Raw genomic sequence first — 24,903 nt, forward strand, 5'->3', positions numbered from 1 at the left:
TGTTTGAAATATATCGAAAACTTTATATATTGTTCTTGGCGGTCTTATCCGTATTATTTTTCCGCGCTTTATTTAGATTATTTATATATGGATGAATTAATTTTTGATGTTACTGATCCGCTCCATTAAACCGTTGTTTAATCTTAGTCATTCTTTAAATCATCTTTATTTAATAAAATGGTTACTACAAGAATATATTTTAAAATGAAACAAATAGTTCCTAAGATTTACGCGTAAAATACTACTATTCCTTGAGGTTAATATTACTTACAAATACTAAACGTGAGGAAGGTACTACTATTATAAACCCAGAAGCTAAGACCCGGCCTTTCAAATAAAAAAAAAAAACAAATAATGTGGTGTTAGAGACTAGAGGGACTTATAAAATATATTTATGCTTTTAAATTATAAAAATCTTTAACCAAAAATTAAGAGAAACAAATTAATAATACCTCCTTTATTGAAAAATGAATAGAGAAGACCAAGTAAAGAAGGTCGCGGTTACAATAGGATCGACACCTTTTGTGATTCCTAATTAGCGGGTACTTTCGAAACAAAATCGATAGGTTTTGCTTATTGAATTTCTCTTTAATTATTGTATATTTTCAAGTGAAGCGACAAAAGTGGCCTGACTTTTAATTAAGATCAAACTATTTTGAATTAATTTGCCGGTTTCGATACGAACAGTTCGATACAAAAGTAACCAATTATGCAAAAATATTTAAATATTTTGCTATTTCAGACGTTGGCTATAACTGATACACAAAAAGTATGATAAATTTATAGATGACTAAAATGTCTAGAACTGTAGTTAAGTTAAATTGTTCTTAATTATTAATCAATAAGTAAATATTGCCCTTTGCGGTGCAATGCTTAAAAAAACTGACTAATTGTACGATACATTAGAACAGTACGAGCGAATACATATATCGTTTGGCAAAGGTATAAAAAATTTGGAAGTAAAGCCTTGTTTCATCAGTAGGTATTCTGAAATGTTTTTTTTATGAAAGGAGTAAATAAAGATTTATCATTTCTTTATGTTTGCTATAAAATTAAATTTCGTAACATCAACATTAATATTAAAGGCGGGAATTTCGACCACTCTTTAATCCTTTAGTATATTTTGAAATTATTTTAGTTATTTTCCCTAAAAATTGGTTGTAAATTGTAGATAGATATGCGACATTCTTTTCTTAAAAGTAGAAATTGACTTCTTAAGAATTTCGTTTTCCCTGTTTCAACTCCAATTAGTAGAGTAGTAGTTATAAAAACTTGACCGTACCGTCTTAGCAGACATTTTATTTGTACGGTTTCTGTACAGCACAGCATTGCTCTTCATAATACTACCATGTTAGGTAGTTTTGCCACTTTACATGGAGAACTAGGAGTAAACTTCTGATTCGGAAAGTGTCAAAACGATTTACTTTTCCTGCATAAAATTCACGTGTTCAATTGTATCATATATGTATACCCGAAGATCATGCGAGTCCTGAACTCGACTATCATTGCGAAAGATTGATCTTAGATATCGAAATCATCAGATCCCTTTAGTGCTTGCTCGCCTAGGTAAAACATAATAATTATTAGACAAAACGTATTTCAACATATGATTATTTTGTTTGGCTATCGTTTATTTTGATTGGTAATCATATTAATAATAGAACGTTAAAATATTTGACAGATTTCTATTTAATTTAATTAAAAGTAAATGATATTTATTTATTATTCGTTTATAATAATAATTGTGATATTTTATTATAAATCAGATATTAAATAATTCGTGTATTATTTTTTAAAATGTCATCACTTCTGGTCGATGAGGTTAAAAATATGCGAACAAAGAATGAAAATCACTGAAAATGTTTATTAAATTATACGTTAATGGCGACCTTTAAAATCTTAATGACATTGACGTCGGTGATAAAATTGAATGCATAAGATTCGATTTAAGATAAATTCGATTAGATGAGTTTGACAGCATGAAATTCGAGAGGTATTTTATTTAAATTATAACCATCATCTACGCTGATAACTGTAAACGATCTGTACTAAGTATCAAGAGGTAGAGTTTAAACTAGTTTATGCCATGGCTTTTGCTGTACATATTTTTTAATCGTCAATTAACTATTTGGTGTTCGTCTACAAAAAAGCATGTTATTATTTTTTTTCACAATAAAAACTCATACAAACCCTGTTTAATAAGAACGCGCATTTCTTAGAAGTAACCATCTAGTCTAAATTTATTTTTAATAATAATTTTATATATTTATTTTAAGCAGATGTTGAGATCGTCGGTGCTGTCTGAAAACCACATTTAAGGGTGCAATCGCAGCCCCTTTCACGTCAATGGTATCTCTCATAGACATCCTTACAAAAACGATTCACTGAATTTCAATTAATATCTCTTTGAAGTAGACGTGAACATCTTGATCTTTGTTACCAACATAAAATATTAAATTATTATTTATTATTTATTTATTTATTTCTTTTTATAATAAAACATACACATTAATATATTTTACAAGCCATTAAACCATTTTCTGGTTTGTATTGGCTAAGAAAAGTATTCGCATATACTATTTATTAAAACTAAACAATACAGGCCGTTCCCAAATGTCTCATTTAATTATATATTTTTTTTAATTATATACATACCATATACACATACACATACATACACATACACACATATACATATATATACATACATAGTATATTATAATTTTTGATAAAAATATTTTTTTAGGACATTTTTGATATTTTTTTCTGTAATTTTTTCTCTAATATTTTTTGGTAACTCATTTATAAACATAGGTAGGAAGGACATAGTTAAGAGATTTTTTCCCGTATAGATTTTTGGTTCTTGGAAAGGTTAAGTTTTTATTGGTTATATTTCTGGTAGTCATATTATGAATATAAGGATTTTTTAGTTCATTATTAAAATAATTGTTAGAGAGTATAATGAGTTTAATTAGATCATACACTGGTAAGACTTTACAATATTAAATAATACTGATAATTGCGGCTACAAGACGCTTTCGTATTGGTATAAGTATCGATGTCAGTTTCTTGTATTGAATAATCTCAAAAAATCTTGGGAATCAATCTCTTATATGGGATGAGTAAATAATGAAAACATTGAAATCAATATATGGAATCGAAATCATTCATAATTCTCATTTGTTTTTATCATTGTTACGTCCTTTCAAAAATCAACTTTTCATGGAACTATTTGTTAATTTGATGTACATTACTTACATAATTATTACTAATTAATTTAATTTAATTAATTTAATTAATTAGCGTGCTCTTCGCTCGAATGAAAATTTAATTCTCTCCATTCCTTCTCATTCTTCTTCTTACTATTCTAAGTCCTTCACTGTAGAAGCTTCTCGACTTTGGAATACATTACCCTTAGCTGTAAGGCGCGCACAGTCATTAGCCGTTTTTAAAAGTATGGTTAAGAACTTTTACTTATCGCATTAGTTATTCTAAGCAGTCGTTGTTGTTGTTGTTAATTTCTTGTTTAGTTAATATCTCCTATTTTATTATATATATTTTATGTATTTATTTATGTATGTATGTATGTATGTATTTAATATAGTATATATTTATTGTTATTTGTGTATTGTATACTATTCTATTAAGAATTTATACTATATATATATATATATATATATGTAAAAAGTTATTGTACCCTTCCCATTAATATCAATATCATGATCCTTTACCCAAAGGTTGCCTGGAAGAGATCGCTGCTTAGCGATAAGGCCGCCTGTTGCACCTCATGCAACTTTTATGTAACTAAAATGTTATTTTTTAGTTGTAAGATTGGGTGCAATAAAGAATAAATAAATAAATAAATAATTGAAAATATGCTGTAAGTATATAAATTAATAAATAGACTTACATTTGTATGTCTGTATATAACAACCCGATATTTATGCTTGTATATATTAAATATTATTGTTTTTTATAATATAGTGGTACACTAGTGTGTACTTAATAATATGTTTACATTTTTAGTACCTAATCATTTTTATTCAGAATACGTGATGAAAGAAAAACCTTTTTATTTATAAACACGACTACTAGAGAAAATGATTGAAGCTTGTTTATTTTGTTTATTATTCTATTATTGAAATCAATTATACTGTTTTGACTAAACAAGAAATATTTTATATATTAATGTTTTACAAAACTGAAATGAGAGTTGTGGTATATTCATTCTTTCTATATGTTAAGAGGCAATTTGCTCGTCAGCTTGAATATTACCCGTATTTAATATTTATTTGAAATATTTCAAATTACCTTGATCCCATCTTTTCAGCATATTCGAAAACGAATCTCGCCGCGTTGAGTATTTGATTGACGATCTCCGGTAACGTGGCGGTTGGGCACAAATCATATCCAACGACGATTGTCTTGATCCTAAATCTGTGTAGAGGCTGTGCTGGATACCGTGACACTTCTCGTGACAGCTCTTGCCAGTAACCACCGTGCACGAAGACCAGTATAGGGGAATCTAAAAACATTATAAAAATACATGTTGAAAAAATTATCGATTTCTGTTTTACAGGTCTTTATGACGTTTTGTAACTAAAATCACTGCGTTTGTTAACCTCGACACGAAATGGAGAGGCTGTGGAATAGTTTTAACATACGATGCCCTACTTGTGATGTGCTCGATCGAACGGGGAGTTATATGCACTTCTTAAATTTTTGTTTGTTGAATTGATAAGAAAGTTTCCACTATTGTAATAGTTGACATATGTACAATACTAGCGTCCTGACACGGCTTCGCAAGGATACAATGATACTAAATCAACTATAGATTTTTTTTATTTACGATATCATATTAGAAACAAAATTATCAGCGTTTCTTTTCTATATTTTCCATGTCTTATATACAAGAACCTTTCTCTCGAATCACTATCATATGTGTATTAAAAATAACCGTCTCAAAATCCGTTGCGTTGTTTTAAAGATTTAATCATACATATCTACAGACAGCGGTAAGCGACTTTGTTTTATATTATGTAATAATGACGTATTGAAAGTTGTAACACAATATCTAGACGGCTATTGAGAAGATACAGAAGCTACAGAGCCACAAAGCGAATTCCTATAAATATCGATATTTCAATTATTAATCGTAAAGTTTCATAAGTAGGTAATTATGAACTGTCAAACTTGTCATAAAATATAATGAATATAACGAGATGTCTTTAGCCTAATAGACTCAGATACTTTTAATTACGCTATCTATTTCGTCTTAATGACTTTAAAAATACATTTAGATATTACTTAATAAATAAAAACGATAAAAGCACAAAGCAATTATAATATTTAACAAAGAATAATAACGTTTGTAATTTTCCTGTGTTATTAATTTAGAGGTTATAATTATAAAGTGGGATATAATTATGAAGTTATTTTTACCTTGATTAGTCAATTAAAACAATGTTTTATGGTTAGGGGAAAATTGACGAACTGAGGTCATAATAATGAAAGGTTTCGTGATTCGGTTATAGTAACGTTCAAACGAACTGATGTTCGAAATACATAACAGATTGTAATTTCAAAGAATTTTTTTTTTTTTTAATTTTAGTTCACCTTAGTTAAATTTTTCAAAATTATTTCCTATACGGATGATTCGTCTAGATATAAACCTCTTTGAAATGTCAACTTTCGAGACTTAGTAGTTTTGTTTGTGTGTTGATAGATAGTCAGTCAGGGCGAACGATTTTATTGTCATACATGATTTTATTTTTGTTGCTGTGAAAGGATGCCTGTCACTCAATCACGCTCGATCAGCTGTTAGAAATTTAATATAATTTGTCTTCTAAGTTGATTATATCATCAATAGGATATCGGGTACGTTTTTTGTCATTGATAAAAATAAAATGATTAAATTGAATTCACGAGGAGATTAGGCGTAATATATCGGTTTCAATATATGTATAAAACCTATGGTATTATATTCATATTAAATAAAATTAATTATTTTTTTTAATTAATGATTCCAGACATTCGAAAACAACATCGATACATTATATAATAATGAATATGTGAATTACGATTTCTACCAAAAATGGAAATGTCGTGACAAATACTTACAGAATCTTAATCGTAGTGCCATTATATTATATTCTAATCTAACTATTTCAAAGATTATTTTGATAAATTCAATAAACTCTTCGGAAATTTATTGGATTCACAGAAGTAATAACTGCAAAAGCGATATCGTGGCGTCCAACTTCAACGGAGAGTCTGGTGGCGTGTTTTGCTGATTTACAGTTTAGGGACAAACTAATCCGGGAGTTCACATATTGCTTTTTATTAGCAGAGAAATATATATCTATATGTTACAGTAAATTTCAATACAAAAATATTAATTACAATAATTAAGGTTTATTATTGTAAATCGATCAAGGTTGGCTATACCATTTTAGGCACAGTATACACTACTTAAAGAAAGTCGTCAGGAATTTTGGTCACGGCAACCAAGTTCAAAGGAATATGCGTAATACAGTGCAAAAGTGTGCAAACACAGGTCTCCACACGATCGGGAGTTTGAGCAGTGGAACGAATAGAGCGGATTAATGGCTTAACTAACTATCCGAGGGAAGAGTGTACAAACAGTAACACAACGACGTTTTCGTTAAAATGTAATTTTTTCTCGGTCCGATCTGCGGTTTGTACCTTTGGACCTTGGAATCTACGGCCATATATCTAACCAAATAAATATAGACCAAGAATGAATAACTACAATAGACAGTACACAAAGTATGTAAAATTCCAATATAGTGATGATGTACCTAATATTTTTAACAGTCATTTAGTTGAAGCGTGATATTTTGGGTTATTATGCGTAACTACTCTGATTATATTATTGAATATTAGCGACCTATTTGGTTTCGCACGGATGCAATGCTTTTGCTAAATATACTAAAAAAAAAATCTTTATTTACAACATCACGTTATAACCTCTAAAATGATCAGTGTCTCTCTACTACATTGTGCATGTGTTGTACGTATAAACCTTCCTCCTGAATCAATCTATCTATTAAATTTTTTCCATCAAATTCCGTTCGGTTATTTTAAAGATCTAAGAACACATAAGGACAGCTACTGCTAAGCGACTTTATTTTATAAACAATTTTCGTTTAGATATAGTTCAATAGGATCTAGTACAATAGCAGTTCGAATCGTTGTGATGGTGATTCCGCCAATGTCCAATGGCCAATGGCCAATGGCCAACATTATAAAACACTATAAATGTGTTTGTTTTGTGCGATTGACTTTAACTTGATATATTGAAACAAAAATTTCCGATGGCATGTCTATTAATATATACTCAAAATAATATTAATTTTGTCAAACTCTATAACAAAAATTAGCATTTTTATTAAGGGCATTATCAGCTTGCGTAATTTATACAACCTGTTTGGTCTGAGATAAATTTTGAATTAACATTGTAATTAATCATGGGTTTATCAATACACGTTTATAAACACTTGCTTGTCTTATTTATAATATTAAATATTTTATACAGTGCTCTTATATTATAAAGCTTTAAAACAGACATAGATGTACTAATATTGCGTACTTACGTACTGAAGTGTATGCGTAAATATCTAACTACAAAAATGGTACTTACGCCTTTGTATACTTATATATATATTTAGTATTAATAAATAACATTATTCAGGTACATTATTCCTGAGTTATACAATTATTCATTTTATATATACTTATAAAATAAATATGTCAGGACTGATTTGACATCGCCGAGCGTACACTATTAAAGTTAGTACCATGAAATTAGTAGCATCGTTGTATTGAGTAGACACACTATGAAGTATTTTGTAAATTCTAACCCAAAGAGGATGAAATAGGGATTGAAAGTCGTTTTCGGATATTCTACCCTAAGTAGTAAACATCAACGTAGTATACAAAGATTGGTTGAATTGATTGGATATACATATATTCGACATCCACACGAGCAAACTCGCGGGTAACAGCTAGTTTATTTATTAATGTTACTAGTAAGACAAACGTTGAGGTATAATTTATTTAATAACCATTCCATAACAGAAAAGGGTCCGCTTTCTCTATCATTACGTTAATTTTTTTCTAATACCTTGTTTTCTGTTAGAATAAGCTGCATAATGTTGTATTAAAGTTACATTATCGTCAACATTTTTACTCTAAAATATAAAGAATTCTTTATTTATTTTAACGATATATACATATAAACCTTCTGTGCATTCATAGCTTAATGATATCCAATTTGATTATTATCTGCATGTTTATATATGTCACCGTAAGATTACAAAATTCGTTAGATTGTAATCTGTCTCGTCAGATTGTATACTGTCGAAATATTGTGAACCGTGAAATTCACTTGGTGGTAGGGCTTTGTGCAAGCCCGCCTATGTAGGTACTACCCACTTATCAGATATTCTGCTGCCAAACAACAGTACGCAGTATTGTTGTGTTCCGGTTTCAAGGGTGAGAGGCCAGTGTAACTACAGGCACAAGGGACATATCATCTTAGTTCCCAAGGTTGGTGGCACATTGACGATGTAAGGAATAGTTACTATTTCTTACTGCGTCATTGTCTATGGGTGATGGTGACCACTTTCAGGTGGCCCATATGCTCGTCCGCCAACCTATACCATAAAAAATATGATTGCAATTTAACGCATTAGTTTTCTCTATATTGTAATTATATTGAATTTTGTAATTTTACGGTGACATATATAAAGCACAATTATTTAAAAAATCACAGCAATACCAAGAAATTTATAATAGTAGATATCCATCTACTTTTAGTGTTCTCAGATTTCCACATAGGCAATTTCATATTTCTCGTACTTAAATTTGTATTCCTTGGTATTTTGTTTTAATTTAAGGAAAAGATTAACTGCCAAGTATCTTATTTTATTCTTAATGTTGCCAGAATCTACTTTCGAAACTTTATTGTGTTAAATATTATTACTATTAATTATTATAAATTTGATCAATTACAGATTTTATTAATAATGAAATAAGTTGTGCAATATGGTGTTGTATTATAAATAACAATAATAATAAAGTATCACGTGACTACACGATGACATCCATTATGCATAGCAATTAAGATCTGTAGTAAGAATTATTTAATAACTGAGTATTTCTATATTAAAATTATAATTATAAAACGTAATGTGTATGAGTCTGGCTGATTGATAAAATTTACGGCTATTCGTGTATCTGTCATTGTTATTATTTTTACATAGCCTATGAAATCACTATGTATAGCCAAACTTGAACATAGGAATATCGCATGTTGATTTTGATTTTTTTTTTTATTTGATCGTAATTCTTGGTTGACATCTTCGATTAATGTTAGCCTGAGCAATAATGAATGATTGAATGAATTATACTTTATAGCACACAACAACAAAAAAAGAAAGCAACCCAAAATTAATAAAAAACAAAAATAGAATATAAAATAATTATTAAAAAAACAAAATACCCGACTGCACACTAAAAAAAGAGTAAAACTTTGCGTTGACGCAGAATTAACATGTTCCCGTGGGAATTTTGAGAAAAAACGTATCCTATATTAATTACTCCCGTGATTGAAATGAATCTAATGATACCGCATACATATTTTTTTAAAGGGAAATTTAGAAAAAATATTATTATGTCTTTATCCCGTGGGACTTTTAGGATAAAATGTATCCTATGACACTCCCGTAATCAAGACAAATCTAACGATACCTCATACATCAAAATCCATCAAGCCGTTTAGGCTACAGGAGGTCACAAAGGAAAAGACATACATACATACTTACATACACTCGAAAAACATTACCCTCCTTCTTTGGCAGTCGGGTAAAAAGAAGTAGATAAAAGTGTTGTACAACCGGCGGACTTATGGCTTATTAGTCATGTCTTCCAGACAACCCAAATAGTAATAATTATTGCTAGATTATAATCTATGGTACTTATTATGAAATCGTAAATAATGACGGATAACTTTAGAAATTACATTAAAGTGGATATAAGTAATTAGGTGGAATAATAATATTTTTATTTGATTTGAATATTTTTTTTTTATAGTAGCCTCGCACCAGATTCACCGTTCTTATAAACAATCAGCTATCACTCAGCTGAAATAAATTATGCCGCAAGTAAGTAAGCTTTTATGTGTATTCATAATAAAGCTATTAATTTGTTTCTATGAATCCTATTAGCAAACAAACTGTGTTAAGATTCCTTATACAGTTAAGAGGTTTTTGAATATCATAAATATTTAAATAGTTATCACCAAGTTCGAATAATGAACCATTTTCCGTAAGGTTACCCATTTGCCGATTGGCCTATCGATGCTGCATAATAAATTACCGAGTTTTATAATTTTTTATGTAATTTCTGTATCTGAAATCTGCATGTGCCGAATGAATTTTCGTTAATGTTGTGTCCATCAAAACAGTGGAATCGCGACTATAGAAATCATTTTAAGAGGGAACGCTAAGTATCCTCCAAAACAAAAAAATAACTTTCTAATAATGAAAGTATTAATATAAATTATTATCGATTTATAAGTGATGACGTGCAGATGTAACGAACGTAAAAATACAACTGAATTGATTAACCTTCTCTTTGATTGAAGTCGGTTAAAAAGTAAACGTAATAATTATAATTATACTAACAACTCAATAATTATTATCATTTATCCAATTAAAGACAAATATAAAAAAATGGTACCAAACCAGTTACAACGCTAAGTTTAACCTCAATTAATGCATGTAATGGAAAAGAGTGATTATTCGAAAATTTAATTATTTTGAAAACGTTAGCCTTGGGACATATCGATACAAATTTTAAATAAACTTAGCGGTAATTTAGACCTTGATTCGACCTGTACAAGGTTCTTTTTATATTAAAATGCGACAAAACCCATAATTTAATGGTAAAACAGCTCAAAAAAGCGATTAATTATTTATTATTGACTAGTATACAGTAATAAAAAAAAACTAGGTTATATTTGACGAAGGCTAAGACCTAAAAACAAACTCATAATTAGGTACTTAATTATTACCTATTGTAATCTTTAGTCAATTAAATATAAACGTTCTTATTTTATTTAGTAGTAGAGCACTACCCACCTCATATTCTATGAGTTATCCTATTCTACACCGTTGGTTACCTGGAAGTACTCGCTAATAGCGATGAGGTCGCCAAAATTGTACGGTTCTTTTATTTGGGCTGGATATATGTTGTATTTTTTTCTATTTTATTTATTTTTTTATTCTTCATTGCACCCCACTTTAACACTAAAAATTACATTCTTGTTACATAAAAGTTGCATGCGTTGCAACAGGTTTTACTATGTGGTTTACAATAAAGTATAATCTCGGAGGTAGGTCTTCATACAAGTCTCTCTAGGTAGATGTCAAGCTAACATCACAATTTCTATCAAACAGCTTACGTACAAACGTAACATTGGTACCCAAGGTTTACTGGTGCCGATTTGGTGGTTACAGCTTACCATCAGACCTACCACCAGACTTGCTGAACTATTTTTAACCAGGCACAGACTTATCGAAAGATACTGTATTTATGGGCTCTGTTAACTGTCTGAATAGTTTAAGAATGATAAAAACGAAGCGTATAAAATCGTTGCATATTTTTGGTTTATTACTTTTTATTAAATGTGCGTTACAATTATGAATATATTATTTATTAATCTATAATACATAATGACGTAATTTAATGTACTGCGATTAACAATAAAAAGGTGTCAAATTATTTCATTCGAACAAGTTGAAAAAATGTTTCTATTCACGTTTTATTTTTTATCTATATTCATGACTATTGTTACACTTTAATACGTTTTTGTTTGTTTTTATAAAGGTCTCATTCAAATTTAAATTATATTTCTACCTGATACTATCTCTCTAGTGACAACTACTACATTGACAATCATACTCGGCATTGCTACCTTTAAATATTCAGTGGTTCCCAAACAAGTGCCTACCAGTAGTTAAGTGCATTTAGATCAATTTTAATACAAGAAAACATAAGTATAAGACAACATCACATACATTACTCTGATCCCAATGTAAGTAACTGAAGCACTTGTGTTATGGAAATCAGAAGTAACGACGGTACCACAAACACCCAAACCCAAGACAACATAGAAAACTAATGGTAATCTACGTCGACTCGGCCGGGAATCGAACCCGGGACCTCAGAGTGGCGTACCCATGAAAACCGGTGTACACACCACTCGACCATGGAGGTCGTCAGAAAAATTGTTACTCATTTATATATGAAAGGCAACGTAAAAATTTAGGTAACAATCTCTTACAAACGATCTCATATTTACGACTGTGTGCTGTCCTGTATCAAGTGGACCAGCGAAATAATGATATAACAAGATTAATCTATCTATACTAATATTATAGATGCGAAAGTTACACCCTGTCTGTTTCTGTTGTTTTTTAGAAAACCACTGAGCCGAATTTGATCAAATTTGGTACGAAGCAAGTTTGAACTCCGAGGGATATCCGCATATGCAAAGGCGATAACTACTTAGTTTATAGTTCTCGTCTTAGTGGAAAAATTATGTTGAAACACATTTTAATAAAAAAAAAAACAAAAGGCGTAAGATAACTGTGTTTTTAAAATACGTATTACTTTAACGATTATATAACGAGGTTAAAAAATAAATTTTGGAAATTTTATCTTTCTAGAACTGAAAGTATTTCATTTCACCTTGAAGTTGTGACATACATGTACTTTTACCATTCACTCTGACATATTATTTTAATGAAATAATTGGCTTCGCGTGATCTCGAAAGGAATTGAACACGTAAACAATACCCACCTTCTGGTAGATCAGTTCCAAGTATGTCCAGTTTCTGTCCCGGAGTCGACCCATACTCGATTTCCAATTTGTGAGGTATGTTGTTCACCACCACTTCGCTTGCTGAAACATCAAACATGTACCTATTAGAAAATCTTCAACAAAAGTATAACTCTTCGCCTTATTACCTCCAGTGGTGACAGGAGGGCTGGTTCATTTTTTGCTCAGAGGATCGGAATTGCATTCAACGGGGAAATTCTAGCATTCTGCTACCATTCAACGCATTTATTTATACAGTAGCTAGTTTTAGTTCATATTTGTGTATATTTAAGCATTTGATGTTATTAATTCTTATGTTAATTAAATTAGAAAATTACTTATTGTTTAAAGAGGGGCCACTATTGGTTTGAAATGTACGTATCGTTATGTGTTTTGTTACAAGACGTCACTAATAACCTCTAGTGAGTCCGAAATATAAGCAATTATTGTCACAGGTGTTAAGTGCTAATATTTTTGTAATAACTGTCAACGATTATTTGTAAGTACACTTATATCATACACACACCTTTGTCAACAGATAGGAATCGTTGTCTTTCCTGGGAGAATTTGTGCAAATAAAAGAAGTGTTTGTGTGTTTGTCTCCTGTGCTGATAGGACAGACAGGAGAGCTAGTTCATTTTCCATCCATAAAATCGGAATTGTTATTCAACGGCTGCCAGCATAACGAAAGCAAAATGTTAAATAGTAATACTTTTATTTTTAAATATTAAATTAAAATGAAACAAAGATTTTAGGATCTATTGTTCTTTTTAAAACTACAACTAACAGAGCGCGAATTTTTTCTTCAAATTTCTAGTATTAAATTTGTATTTTCTTTATCACTGACGTTAAGAAATTGATTTTCATTTTCCTGTAATTGTCTTTCCGACTTTGCCTTTTATGACTCAATTAAAATACTATAACCTTGATATACATACGTACTAGATTTGTCTTTGATAATGGCTTAGTAAATTTATATGTACTTAAAATAATTTTAACGTAAAAATCGATTACTACGAGGGATTTTTGTAAACCCTATTGTAAACGTTGAAAGCAAAATCTAGTAATCAAGTATATTATTTTATTTGATTACAAAAAAAAATCCAAAAAAATTTCGGCTTCTCTTGATCGAATTAAGGCCACGCCACTATGTAACGTTATTTATATGTCTTGTATAAATATATGTTATATATTGATGGAAGTAAAATCAGACGCGATCGGACACATATCAAGAGCGAGGCTGACGAATTTGCTTGTTCCCTGATTGATAAACTAATTAAGTCTCGATAAAAACTAAATAATGATTTAAATGTTCGAGGTCTGCTATCTACAACATTACATGGACAGCCATATTCTATATCAAAAGCTGGAAAAACTACTTTGGGTTTTAATATATTTCAAGTAATCAACCTCAATTATAATTAAGAAACACAACACATCAATTCGAATTGATGTTTCATATATGACCATATGAATGGATATCGTTATTATATTTTCGTTCAAAGGTAGTAAGTAGCTTTGACATTTCGTGCGTTAAAACCAAACAAAATTGAAAATCTAATTCCTGATCCATAAATTATCGATGACTCTACACGTGGTCAAGTATGATCACAACGCAATTAGTTGCGATGGATTTGGTATTACCTTTTCAATTCCCAAAGGTAAAGAGGATTGGGAATTATACAATGATGTCAATCGATTTATCGACGAGGGTATAGTGTATAGAAATTTACACATAATAAAATCAATTACATAAATCTCTTTGGACTAACCTTATACGCAAATATATAATGAACGTATTATTCTGCGTCTAATTATGTTTAAAATTATTTTTATTTTTTATCTATCCTTATTATATACGGCAGCCGTATTTATATATGGCTGAATTCATTTTAAAATGATATTTATAATATATAATGAGCTGCTGACCAAAGATGTGGGCTTTATAACCTATTTATACATAAACTTATTAATTGCATTTTGAACTAAGTTTTAAGTGAGTTATACACAGTCACCAAATACTCGCGTTTGCGTTGGGACAGAATATACTAAAACGTAAATAGAATTAAAAAAAAAAAACAATATTTCTATTGATATGAACAAGAATGTTGCCATTTTGTTTAATATTTAAATTTGAACTGTTATATGTAGCTACCGCATATAATTGAGATACCATTGCTTATTTTTATATAGTCAACTGTTTGACTGTTTGTTTTTTTTTTATATTTTCGTGTATTTATGAACATTACACTTATTTTTAAATTTAACATTTATCATTGAAGAAATATATGTTATAAATGGTTTGTTTTCTGTTTTCTTTAGTCTTCTTAATTTTACCAGCTACCAGTTTCGACTTCATAGGGGTACTTTGAAGGTCTATACATAAGTTTTATATTAAAAAAAAACATTATAAGAAAATTCTTGATTTTTTCTGATTGGAAAAATTTAAAGTCTTTGATTTTCTCGACTATTATAGAATGCATGTATTATACATGTACATCTTCGTCTTGAATGAGTCTCTTTATTGATGAAAATGACATTAAAACCAGATGCGTAGTTTAAAAGATGTCAGCGTACAGACAGCAGGCAGCGAATATTTATACTACGTTGAGATTATTACAGAAAGTTACATGGAGTTAAAATTAATAAAGTAAAAAAAAAAAATGATTACTTATAAATTAGTCTAATAAAATCAAAAAGACCTACCTGTGGTAACGAAGTTCACGTGATGCTGAAGTACTTCCTGGGCTGACGGAAACCTCGTCGACCACATGCTGGGGGAATATTCTCTCTCCAGATCTATATTTTCAGTTATCAGCGCCATTTTCTTCGGTACACTGGCCTGAGAATAAATCAAATAATTTAAATTATTTGACTGAATGTTTTTCAAATCACATCCTCATTTAAGATAATATATATCTACCTCTTCTGTGATAATGGGAGCGTATGATATGTTTCTTTTCAAAAATAAATTTGTTAAATTATTTATTAAATAATTAAAGTTTTTTGTTTCTTTATTTGACATTTTAAGAGCACAGACACAATTATTTTTGTTGTAATGAAACGGAGCACAGAGTACATTAAATAACAAAGATAAAATTAAATATCTATATAGATAGTTCAAAAAACGCTATTTCGTGCTATCTAATCAGCGGTATATAGGTCTAAACTATTCGCCAAGTAATATTAACAAACAAGAGTATTATGTTAACTCATAACACGCACTGAAACGAAAAAATTTTTTGTTTACATAATTTAAAAAAAATTAATAAAAACTTCAAAATATCGTTTTCGAAACCGTCCTTTTAGTAGAAAGTCGCGATCAAAAGTGAACTCGAGTTTCAAAAACATATTAATAATGAATTAACGTACTTGTTATTCATTTGTTATCTGCTTTCAAATAAACTTGTTCTCTACTCATTAGCGGTAAGGTAATCATTATTCTATTAGGAAAAAATAAATTCCTCTTACTTTTTTTTTTAATTTAGAATTAATTCGGAAAACGACAACTGCGTTTTCATTGATTCAGCCATGAATAAATATTGCTTAAAGTAGATTATGCTATAAAAAAAGTTAGCCATCCTTACATAGTATAAAACAAAGTTGCTTACCGCAGTATGTCCCTGTACGATTGATTTTGATGCGGTTTTTTTAATAGATATAGTGATTCGAGAGAAAGATTTTAGTATATAATATTTGGACGGTATAATACAGAAACGTTGATAATTTAGATATTCTCTACTCTATTTAGTACTAGCCATGTACCCGTGCGAAGCTGGTTCGGGTTGCTAGTTTCTTATAAAGCCAATTCGATGCCACTAACAGGGACAAAGTAGTTATGTCCGGTTATTACACTGGCTCCGACATCCACATTATCAAGTATTGTCGTTGGTACTATTAATGTTGAAAGAGTTCCTAGAAAATTCCTCTAAAAGATAAGAGGGTTCCTAGTGAACTAACATAAAAATCACCAATCAGATGATTTTTAATTTTTAACTACATTTAATCTTTAATTATTGTCGGGAACATTTATTTGATAGAGGAATCAAAGAGTAGAGGATATCCATCAGTTCTATAACGTGTATTATTGCGTCCCAAAGAAGTGTTCATTGAACTTTGACAAAAAAAACGAGGCTTTAGAATGTTTAATTAGTGAAAGTATAAACATATACATACCTACTCATACTAGAGCAGAAGTATGTACAGTATTTAGAAAGATTGATAGATATCGTCTTAAAAAATATTATTTTTTGTGCGGACTGGTCATGGGACACCTGATGATAAGTAGTCATCAACGCCAATAGACATAGACGCTGTAAGAAATAATAACCATTTATTCCATCACCAATGCACGGCCAACCTTGGAACCCAAGATGTTATGTCGCTTGTTACGCTGGCAAACTTCAAACCAGCAACACCAAGTTTTACCATTGTTTGCGTACTTTTCCTGACGGCCTAAAACAATGTCCTACCGAGTAGAATGTATGAATTAATCAATTAATAAATATTTTATTTTATTAAAATTAAAAAAAAAAGTATTGATAAAAGTTTAATTACAAACTTTCTCTTGGTTCATGGGTAACTCGGGTCATGATATAATTGACTCATTATCCTGCTGATAAAAGGATCGTTAAATGCGGAAATAATTATTGCGTTATGAATAAATATCAATGTTTAATTTGTATTGTCACAGTGTAAATGTTATCATTCGGTTAAAGACAAGGTCTTATCGACGTGTTGGTAGTCGTTAAGTGAAATCATTGTTAAGATATAAAGCACTTGATGTCTTAACATGTGAGAGACTAAATATGTGTCATAGACTGTTTTTCTTTACATTTATAGCGTCTCTGCTCTGGGAATTAGTATTGTCTTAATTGCGGCTGAGAAGTACATGTGCAAATTTGCCATTTTTATGGTATAGGTTGGCGGACGAGCATATGGGCCACCTGATGGTAAATGGACACAATCACCCATAGACAATGACGCTGTAAGAAATATTAATCATTCATCGTCAATGTGCCACCAACTTTGGGAACTAGGGAACACAATAATTGAGTACTGTTATTTGGCGGTAGAATAACTGATGAGTGGGTGGTACCTATCCAGACGGGCTTGCACAAAGCCCTACCTCCAAGTAAAATTTCTCCACCAAGTAAAGTTCTATCGAAAGGAACACTTTACTTGGTTAAATTTCTGTCTTTAATAATCGATTCGTGTTATACATTTTCGCCTTGTTATAACTTATTATGAGTGATACCTAAAAGACGTAAAAGCATATAACTAAGGAGGAGCAGCAACCAAATCATATATAATTACCGAACTTTATAAACGTGGAATATAAATATAGCTTCGCCTCTTTTTAAACATCTTCGTAAAATGATTCATAATGAACTGAAATGATTGGCCATTTTAGTTTTTATCTAATAATAATAATAAATGTACAATACGATTTGAAAGGTAAGTTATATTTTTTCCATTTAGATTGTTTACATACATAAATAGAGCGACTATAAAGAACTAAACAAGCGCTCTTTGTGTGTGTGACAGCTGCGGTTGACACGTCATAATACTTTATAGTTTGACACAACTTAGATGTAGCATCGTTTCGTAAAACCGATCACATCTGAATTAAATACGCTGTCCCGAGTTATCAATATTTATTCCTTATGTGAATATGAACTTTACACAAACGTAATAACTTGTTATATCATATGACCTAATGTATACGTCAATTTAACACGTCGATTGACATATGCTCTTAATTTCTCGGGAATCTGTAGCGACTTTTACGAATTTTGCCGATGCTACATCTTAGTTGTGACGTACTATACTTGTGTTCGTATGCTTAGGGGTCAACAGTTAGATACAATCATTTTCGGTGCATTCTCAACTTTTATAATTTAGACATATAAATAATCAAAGCTAAGACTAAAGACATATATTTCGATAGTGATTGGTCAATTATTAAGCTAACAAATTTGGAAGGTACAAGATGCATGTGAAGAAAATAAAAAATAAATATAGGATTAAATATGAGTTATTATTTATTTTATATAACTCGTAACATTTTTTTATTATACCTACTTTTTTGATAACATTATAATGTATATATATAACTCACATTCACACGTCACATTTTTTATATTATACCTACTTCTTTGATAACGTTATAATCTATACTCTTACTAACATATCTTTCACACAGCAACAGACCTGTTTGCTATATAGTATATCATGTTATATAGTGTAGTATAAAGTCCAAAATTGTAAGGATATTAAGCATATCTAAAACCGTTAATGATGCAATGACCTTGGGAACTAATACCCCTGTACTTGTATACAGATTCACACGCTATAAACCGGAACACTCCAATACTCATATACATAGTTATACTATAAGTTATTTAGTGGTTGAATTTGTGGTACATTCTAAGACGAGCTTACAGGAAGCCCTAACAACAAATAATGCTTTACTTAAAAGCTTTACATACTCTTGAATAATACTGTCGTTTTGTTACGCAATGAACCGTGTATCTTCCGAAATATATATCTGTCCTTGGGAAGGGAATGCGGATATATAGGGTTCCTACCTACAAAAAACACTGCGTGGGCCGTCTTCAGCAAGCATTGGAGAGCCTGCGGGATAGTGTGGTTATAACGTATTCGCGTCTCATCGCTTGCTGTCCTTCACTCATGGCTTTGACCTCAACAACCTTCTATTAGCATCTAAATATATGTACAGATGTACAGGTACCGTCCATTATGGTATAGTCCATTGTTCAGAATCTTTGGTGCATCCATACATCCGAGTCTGAGACGCACCACACAGGTTTTATAAATATATAGAATTACCGTTACTATCAAAGGTTGTCGACCTACTTAATAAGTGTCGTATTACTCGCAATGTAATTTTATAGGCCTACTGCTAAATGTATATGAATCAGCAAATTCTTGACAACACACAACTAAAAATGCTCTTGCAAATTATTAATATAAAGTATTTAATTATTAGTACATATTAAAATATAAATAAATAATTATAGGGTAGGTAATAATTACGACTAAATAAATGTCTCTTTCTTAAAAAAAAACACTCAATTAATATTTTCTTTTTAATCTAACTATAAGGTCAATTAAATCTATTAGGCCTTATATTCAAATATGGAAGCATATACTAATAGTTATATGGACGAAAGAAACAGTTCTTTTTTGAAATCAACAGGCAATATAATGAATTTTTTAAGTTGCATTTCAGTATTATTTTTTAGAGGGTCAATATACGAAAGACACACGAAGTACTTTTGAAAGCGATGCCGGGTATACCAGTAATTCCAGTACTAGCGGTACTCCATACTTTATGTACCTGTTTTTAATGGGGTAGTCGCAGTACAATTGATTAAAAAATATATTTGAAAATCGGTGAAATCGAATCTTAAAACAAAATGATAATCACGCAATATCAAATAAACGTGGCAGATCTGAATTGTTTTTAATTTTTAAGGTAATTAATTAATTAAAAAAATATACTTAACCAGAAATTTAAGAATACTTTATGGAAAGTCGTCGATTTAATGCAAGTGGTCGCTTCTAATATTGTCCGGAAAAAAATATTATGTGTTTGTTAAATTGTGATATTTTTCATTGATTTCCGTTGAATTAAATATTTTGGGACCAAGTATTTATTCTGTGTTTTTTTTAATTGATCGTCTTAAAAGTTTTATAATAAACAAATGAAGTATTTATTGTTGCCAGCATACATAACTTGTCTCCATACACCTGTCGCCTCTTTCTACAGATAAAGTCGCGGCTATTACGTAGTGGCATATCCACAATCGTATAATTTCTTAGATAACGGTTGGCAACGAGACAGCCATTAGTTTTCAGTAAACATATAACAAGGAGCAACCGTAATGACTTTGTTATGCATTACAAGTTTGTACACAAACCCTTAATTAACATAATTATGTAAATAAACAATTATTTAATGTCATTGAAAATATATAACTACCGAAACAATTAGTTGATACTTTTAAGTAAAACTCTAATGGACTGCCTAATAACAATTTATTACAGCTAAGAGAATAGGAAATAATATATTATATAAATCAATAGGTATACTAAGATGAATCAAGCTAGAAATGTAAAAAAGTATTATAATAGTAAAAAAAAAATATTAGTAATAATCGATATTTCATCGCTTAAATTCTAGAAACGTAGGTAATATTTAATTAATATTCTTTTAACCAAGTGTAAAACTTTATATTTGTATTAAAAGTGATAAAATCAAAGTTTACGAATATAACTTTAATTTTTACTTTGCACGGCTTTTTATATAATAACATAAAATAACTAGCTTTATTTAAACAAAATGTTGCACGACGTGAAACGTGATAACAAAGTGACTTTATGTCTGTAAATGTATATTTACTTTAGTTTCATTGATTAAAGTTAACAAAGTCATCACATATAAATACTAACATAATCTTAAGCAAACACTGTCTCAGGCATGTTATTAAACTTATCTTAGTTATTACTTAATTGCGTATGTATTATGAAATGTGGGGAGAAATTACATTTAAGTTTTATTGTACTAAATAATAATTTTAAATCAACAGTACAAAAGATTTATACTTCATAATAAAAGCCATTTTAAAAAAAATGTAATGATTAAAACAATTATATTTGAAAATATTTTTTTAAGGCTCTTGGGGAAAAATAATCTATATTAATATTATAAATGTTAAAGTAACTTTGTCAGTCTGTCTGCCTGTCGCTCTTTCACAACCAAACGGATGAACTGAATTTGATGAAATTTCGTAAGAAGAAAACTTGAACTCAAAATAAGTATATAGACTATTTTTTGCCTAACACATGACAACCAATACACTAAAACGCGAGCAAAGCTGCGGGCGTCTACTAGTGTATAAATGACAAAGGTTTGTTTATTCTATTAACTTCAAATAGGGTATAGTTTGAAGAGTATAATAATATGTATGTTATATGAATCAAAACTGGAAAAACTCTCGTTTCGAACAGTCTGCCAAATTATCTGCAGATACACCACGAAAGCTTGTAACATGTAAGATTTGTCTGCGTCAGTGTAACTCTAATGGATATGTCATAGTAACGGTTTTTATGTTTACGAAATAAGAAAATAATGTGAACTTAAATTCAATTACTCGGTGACAAGGTGTTAACCCTTATCAGAATAAATATATTCACTATTAACACAAGACTTTATCTTAAAATCTTTATGTTTACACTTTGATATTTTACGCAGACGTAATAAATATGTTAGACATAATATATTTATAACAATTTGCAGATTAAACGTACGTATATCACTAGTTAGTATAAAACAAAGTCGCTTTTTCTGTCCCTATGTGCCTAAATATGCTTACAACAACAACAAACAACAACAGCCTGTCAATTCCCACAGCTGGGCTAAGGTCTCCTCTTCCTTTGAGGAGAAGGTTTGGAACATATTCTACCACTCTGTTCCAATGCGGGTTGGTGGAATACAGATGTGGCAGAATTTCTATGAAATTTGTCACATGCAGGTTTCCTCACGATGTTTTCCTTCACCGCTGAGCATGAGATGAATTATAAAGACAAATTAAGCACATGAATCAGCGGTGCTTGCCTGGGTTTGAACCCGCAATCATCGGTTAAGATGCACGCGTTCTAACCACTGGGCCATCTCGACTCACAGGGCCATCTCGACTATCTAAGTTATTACTTAATCGCGCAATCAAATAAAGCTAGTGATTTTATGTTATTATACAGAAAGCCGAAAGTAAAAATTTAAAAATGCTTAATCATAAAAACTACGCAACGGCTTTGATTTGATTTTGATGCGTTTTTTTTTAAAGATAGAGTGATTCGAGATTAAGGTTTTGTAATACATAGACAATTTATTAAATAAATTCTGATAACTTTAAAAGTTTCTAACGTGATGTCGTAAATGTCGTAGCTTGTTTATATATATTTATGTGTTCTGTGCTCGTTTATTCAAAGGCGACTATTTAATTAATATTCGAGCTAACTTGAAATGTTCCCGTTTATTGTATTTCGATGATTGAGCACAAACTTACTGTGGCTTAGTAAAGGGTTCGTTATCTTACAGGTCTTTGCGACTACAGCAATTGGCGTATTGAGATTAAATTAATACGATTAGGTACGAGTGTCTAGAATGCGTAATATTGATTACTTGATATCATGGCATAATTACATTTAGAATTGCTAAAGTGACCTCGTGCATGAATCAACGATTGAAAAGGTACGAAGTACGAAGGTCATGGTTTGGAGAATACGGGAAATAAAAATACGTTTCCTGGGGTGACAAATTGTGTGCCCTTTAGAATTGTCATCTGGTACTTCTGAAGAGGTATAATAGCAACTATACCAGAATGTTTCATCATTCGAATTCAACTTAGTTTTTTAAGGGTACCGGATCATATCTGGCCACAAACTCCCAAACGCTGTGATAAATATTAAACTTACATCGATAATGTGACAACCTTGTTATACTAGCTCACTAATTTCACAGATGGACTTGCACGAAGTCCTACCACCAATTGAACTGCACATTAAATTATTTTATGTGCATCAGATTGTATGTTTAAATTGTTTATAATAAACCGCCTCACTATAATTGGTAATGCAACTTACCTAGGGTATTTTTATTCGGGAATATCTTTCAGAATTGTTAAAAATTTAGAGTTGTTTCATATCCACCATTAATATCATATCCATCTTTAAGAATTTTCCATTTTTTACAGTGCAAAAAATTTAAAGCAACTTTTACTGGCACTCGACGTCGCCCGAAACGAATATCGCACTAATTAAAAAATATTCACAGACTATATTAAAACTGCTTCTTTAAAATGTTTAAAAAACATTATATCTATGGAGCAGTGCATCTTAATTTATAATAAAAAACATAACCACCTGTAAAATTAATACATATATCTACTTAAACTTTATTGATTATATTAGGTTATTAACCTTTTTAAAGAGCTCAAACATATGTATCTATGGTATATACATATTGTTCAGGGTTCGACTCCCTGCTGATTCCAGGCAACTTTATTATTATTATTAAAAAAAATAGCGGTCACTGACGTAAAATGTTGGTCTCAGAATAACTAATGAAGTCCTCATATGTTATATATAGCTCTTATATGTTCTAAATTTGAAATATTAATTTAGTGACGTAGTCACAGTTTATTAAGCCATCTTAACAAATGAACTCATGTGGAGAATACACATTATATTTCGGGAAACTCTAAGGTAACAGGTGTGCTGAGACATTTCAATTAAGCGCTCAAATAAATCTAAGGACAAGAGATTATGGTTTGCCACATACATAACCGCTCACTCTTCAACAATTTAATATTTATAATTAAGAAGGTAGAAAACTCAAGGCTTCATTGATGGTGGTGGGCTTAAAATCGTTAGTATTAAGTCTGTTCTTTAAGTAATAACGAAAAAATAAGATCCGCAATTTTGCTAGAGACTTTTCATGTTTTGTGTCTTATAGATAGGCGGACCGTCTAATTGGCCAGTTTGTAAGAGATCACCACTGCCTAGATATTTGTACTTAAAGAAATATTAATCATTCATTACATCAACTATGCGCTATTAACCTTGTGAACTAAGATATTATTTCCCTTGTGTATGTTACACTGGCTTACTCGCCCTTCAGCGGGAACCCTATATTACTGGTAAGTGCTCAGTTGCCGTTTGGTGATACGATATATGATTAGTGGATGAAGTCCTACCACAAAGTGCACCAAGGTTTTAGACAAGAAACTGGTTCAAGCACCGTTCAAATGGGAACCCTACAACAGTGCCGGCGTTAGAGGGAATGCCACCCTGGGCAAGAATATTTTGGCCCCATTCGGCCCACTTAAGAAAATCAAAATCGAGTGTTAATTTTTTTCTGAACCCTGAACCAATGTGAACTTGTATTAAGATATCTATCTTTCCTTTAG

General features: G+C 30.4%; 1 protein-coding gene across 2 annotated transcripts in view; it reads right to left on the reverse strand.

Annotated features, from left to right (window-relative positions):
- LOC124537554 (kynurenine formamidase) overlaps positions 1-24,903 on the reverse strand; it is a 31,663-nt gene that overhangs the window by 1,657 nt on the left and 5,103 nt on the right. Inside the window, exons 1-4 of one of the 2 annotated variants that reach the window (XM_047114431.1) lie at positions 15,831-16,093; positions 15,614-15,749; positions 12,890-12,991; positions 4,312-4,525 (exon numbers count right to left, since the gene is read on the reverse strand). In XM_047114431.1, coding sequence (XP_046970387.1) covers positions 4,312-4,525; positions 12,890-12,991; positions 15,614-15,749; positions 15,831-15,932 — 554 coding nt within the window. In that variant the 5' untranslated portion in view covers positions 15,933-16,093. Of the gene's footprint in view, positions 1-4,311; positions 4,526-12,889; positions 12,992-15,613; positions 15,750-15,830; positions 16,094-24,903 lie in introns of those variants that run through there. The other variant, XM_047114439.1, reaches the window with a different exon arrangement.

Source organism: Vanessa cardui, chromosome 2 (genome assembly GCF_905220365.1).
Source record: "Vanessa cardui chromosome 2, ilVanCard2.1, whole genome shotgun sequence".
NCBI lineage: Eukaryota > Metazoa > Arthropoda > Insecta > Lepidoptera > Nymphalidae > Vanessa > Vanessa cardui.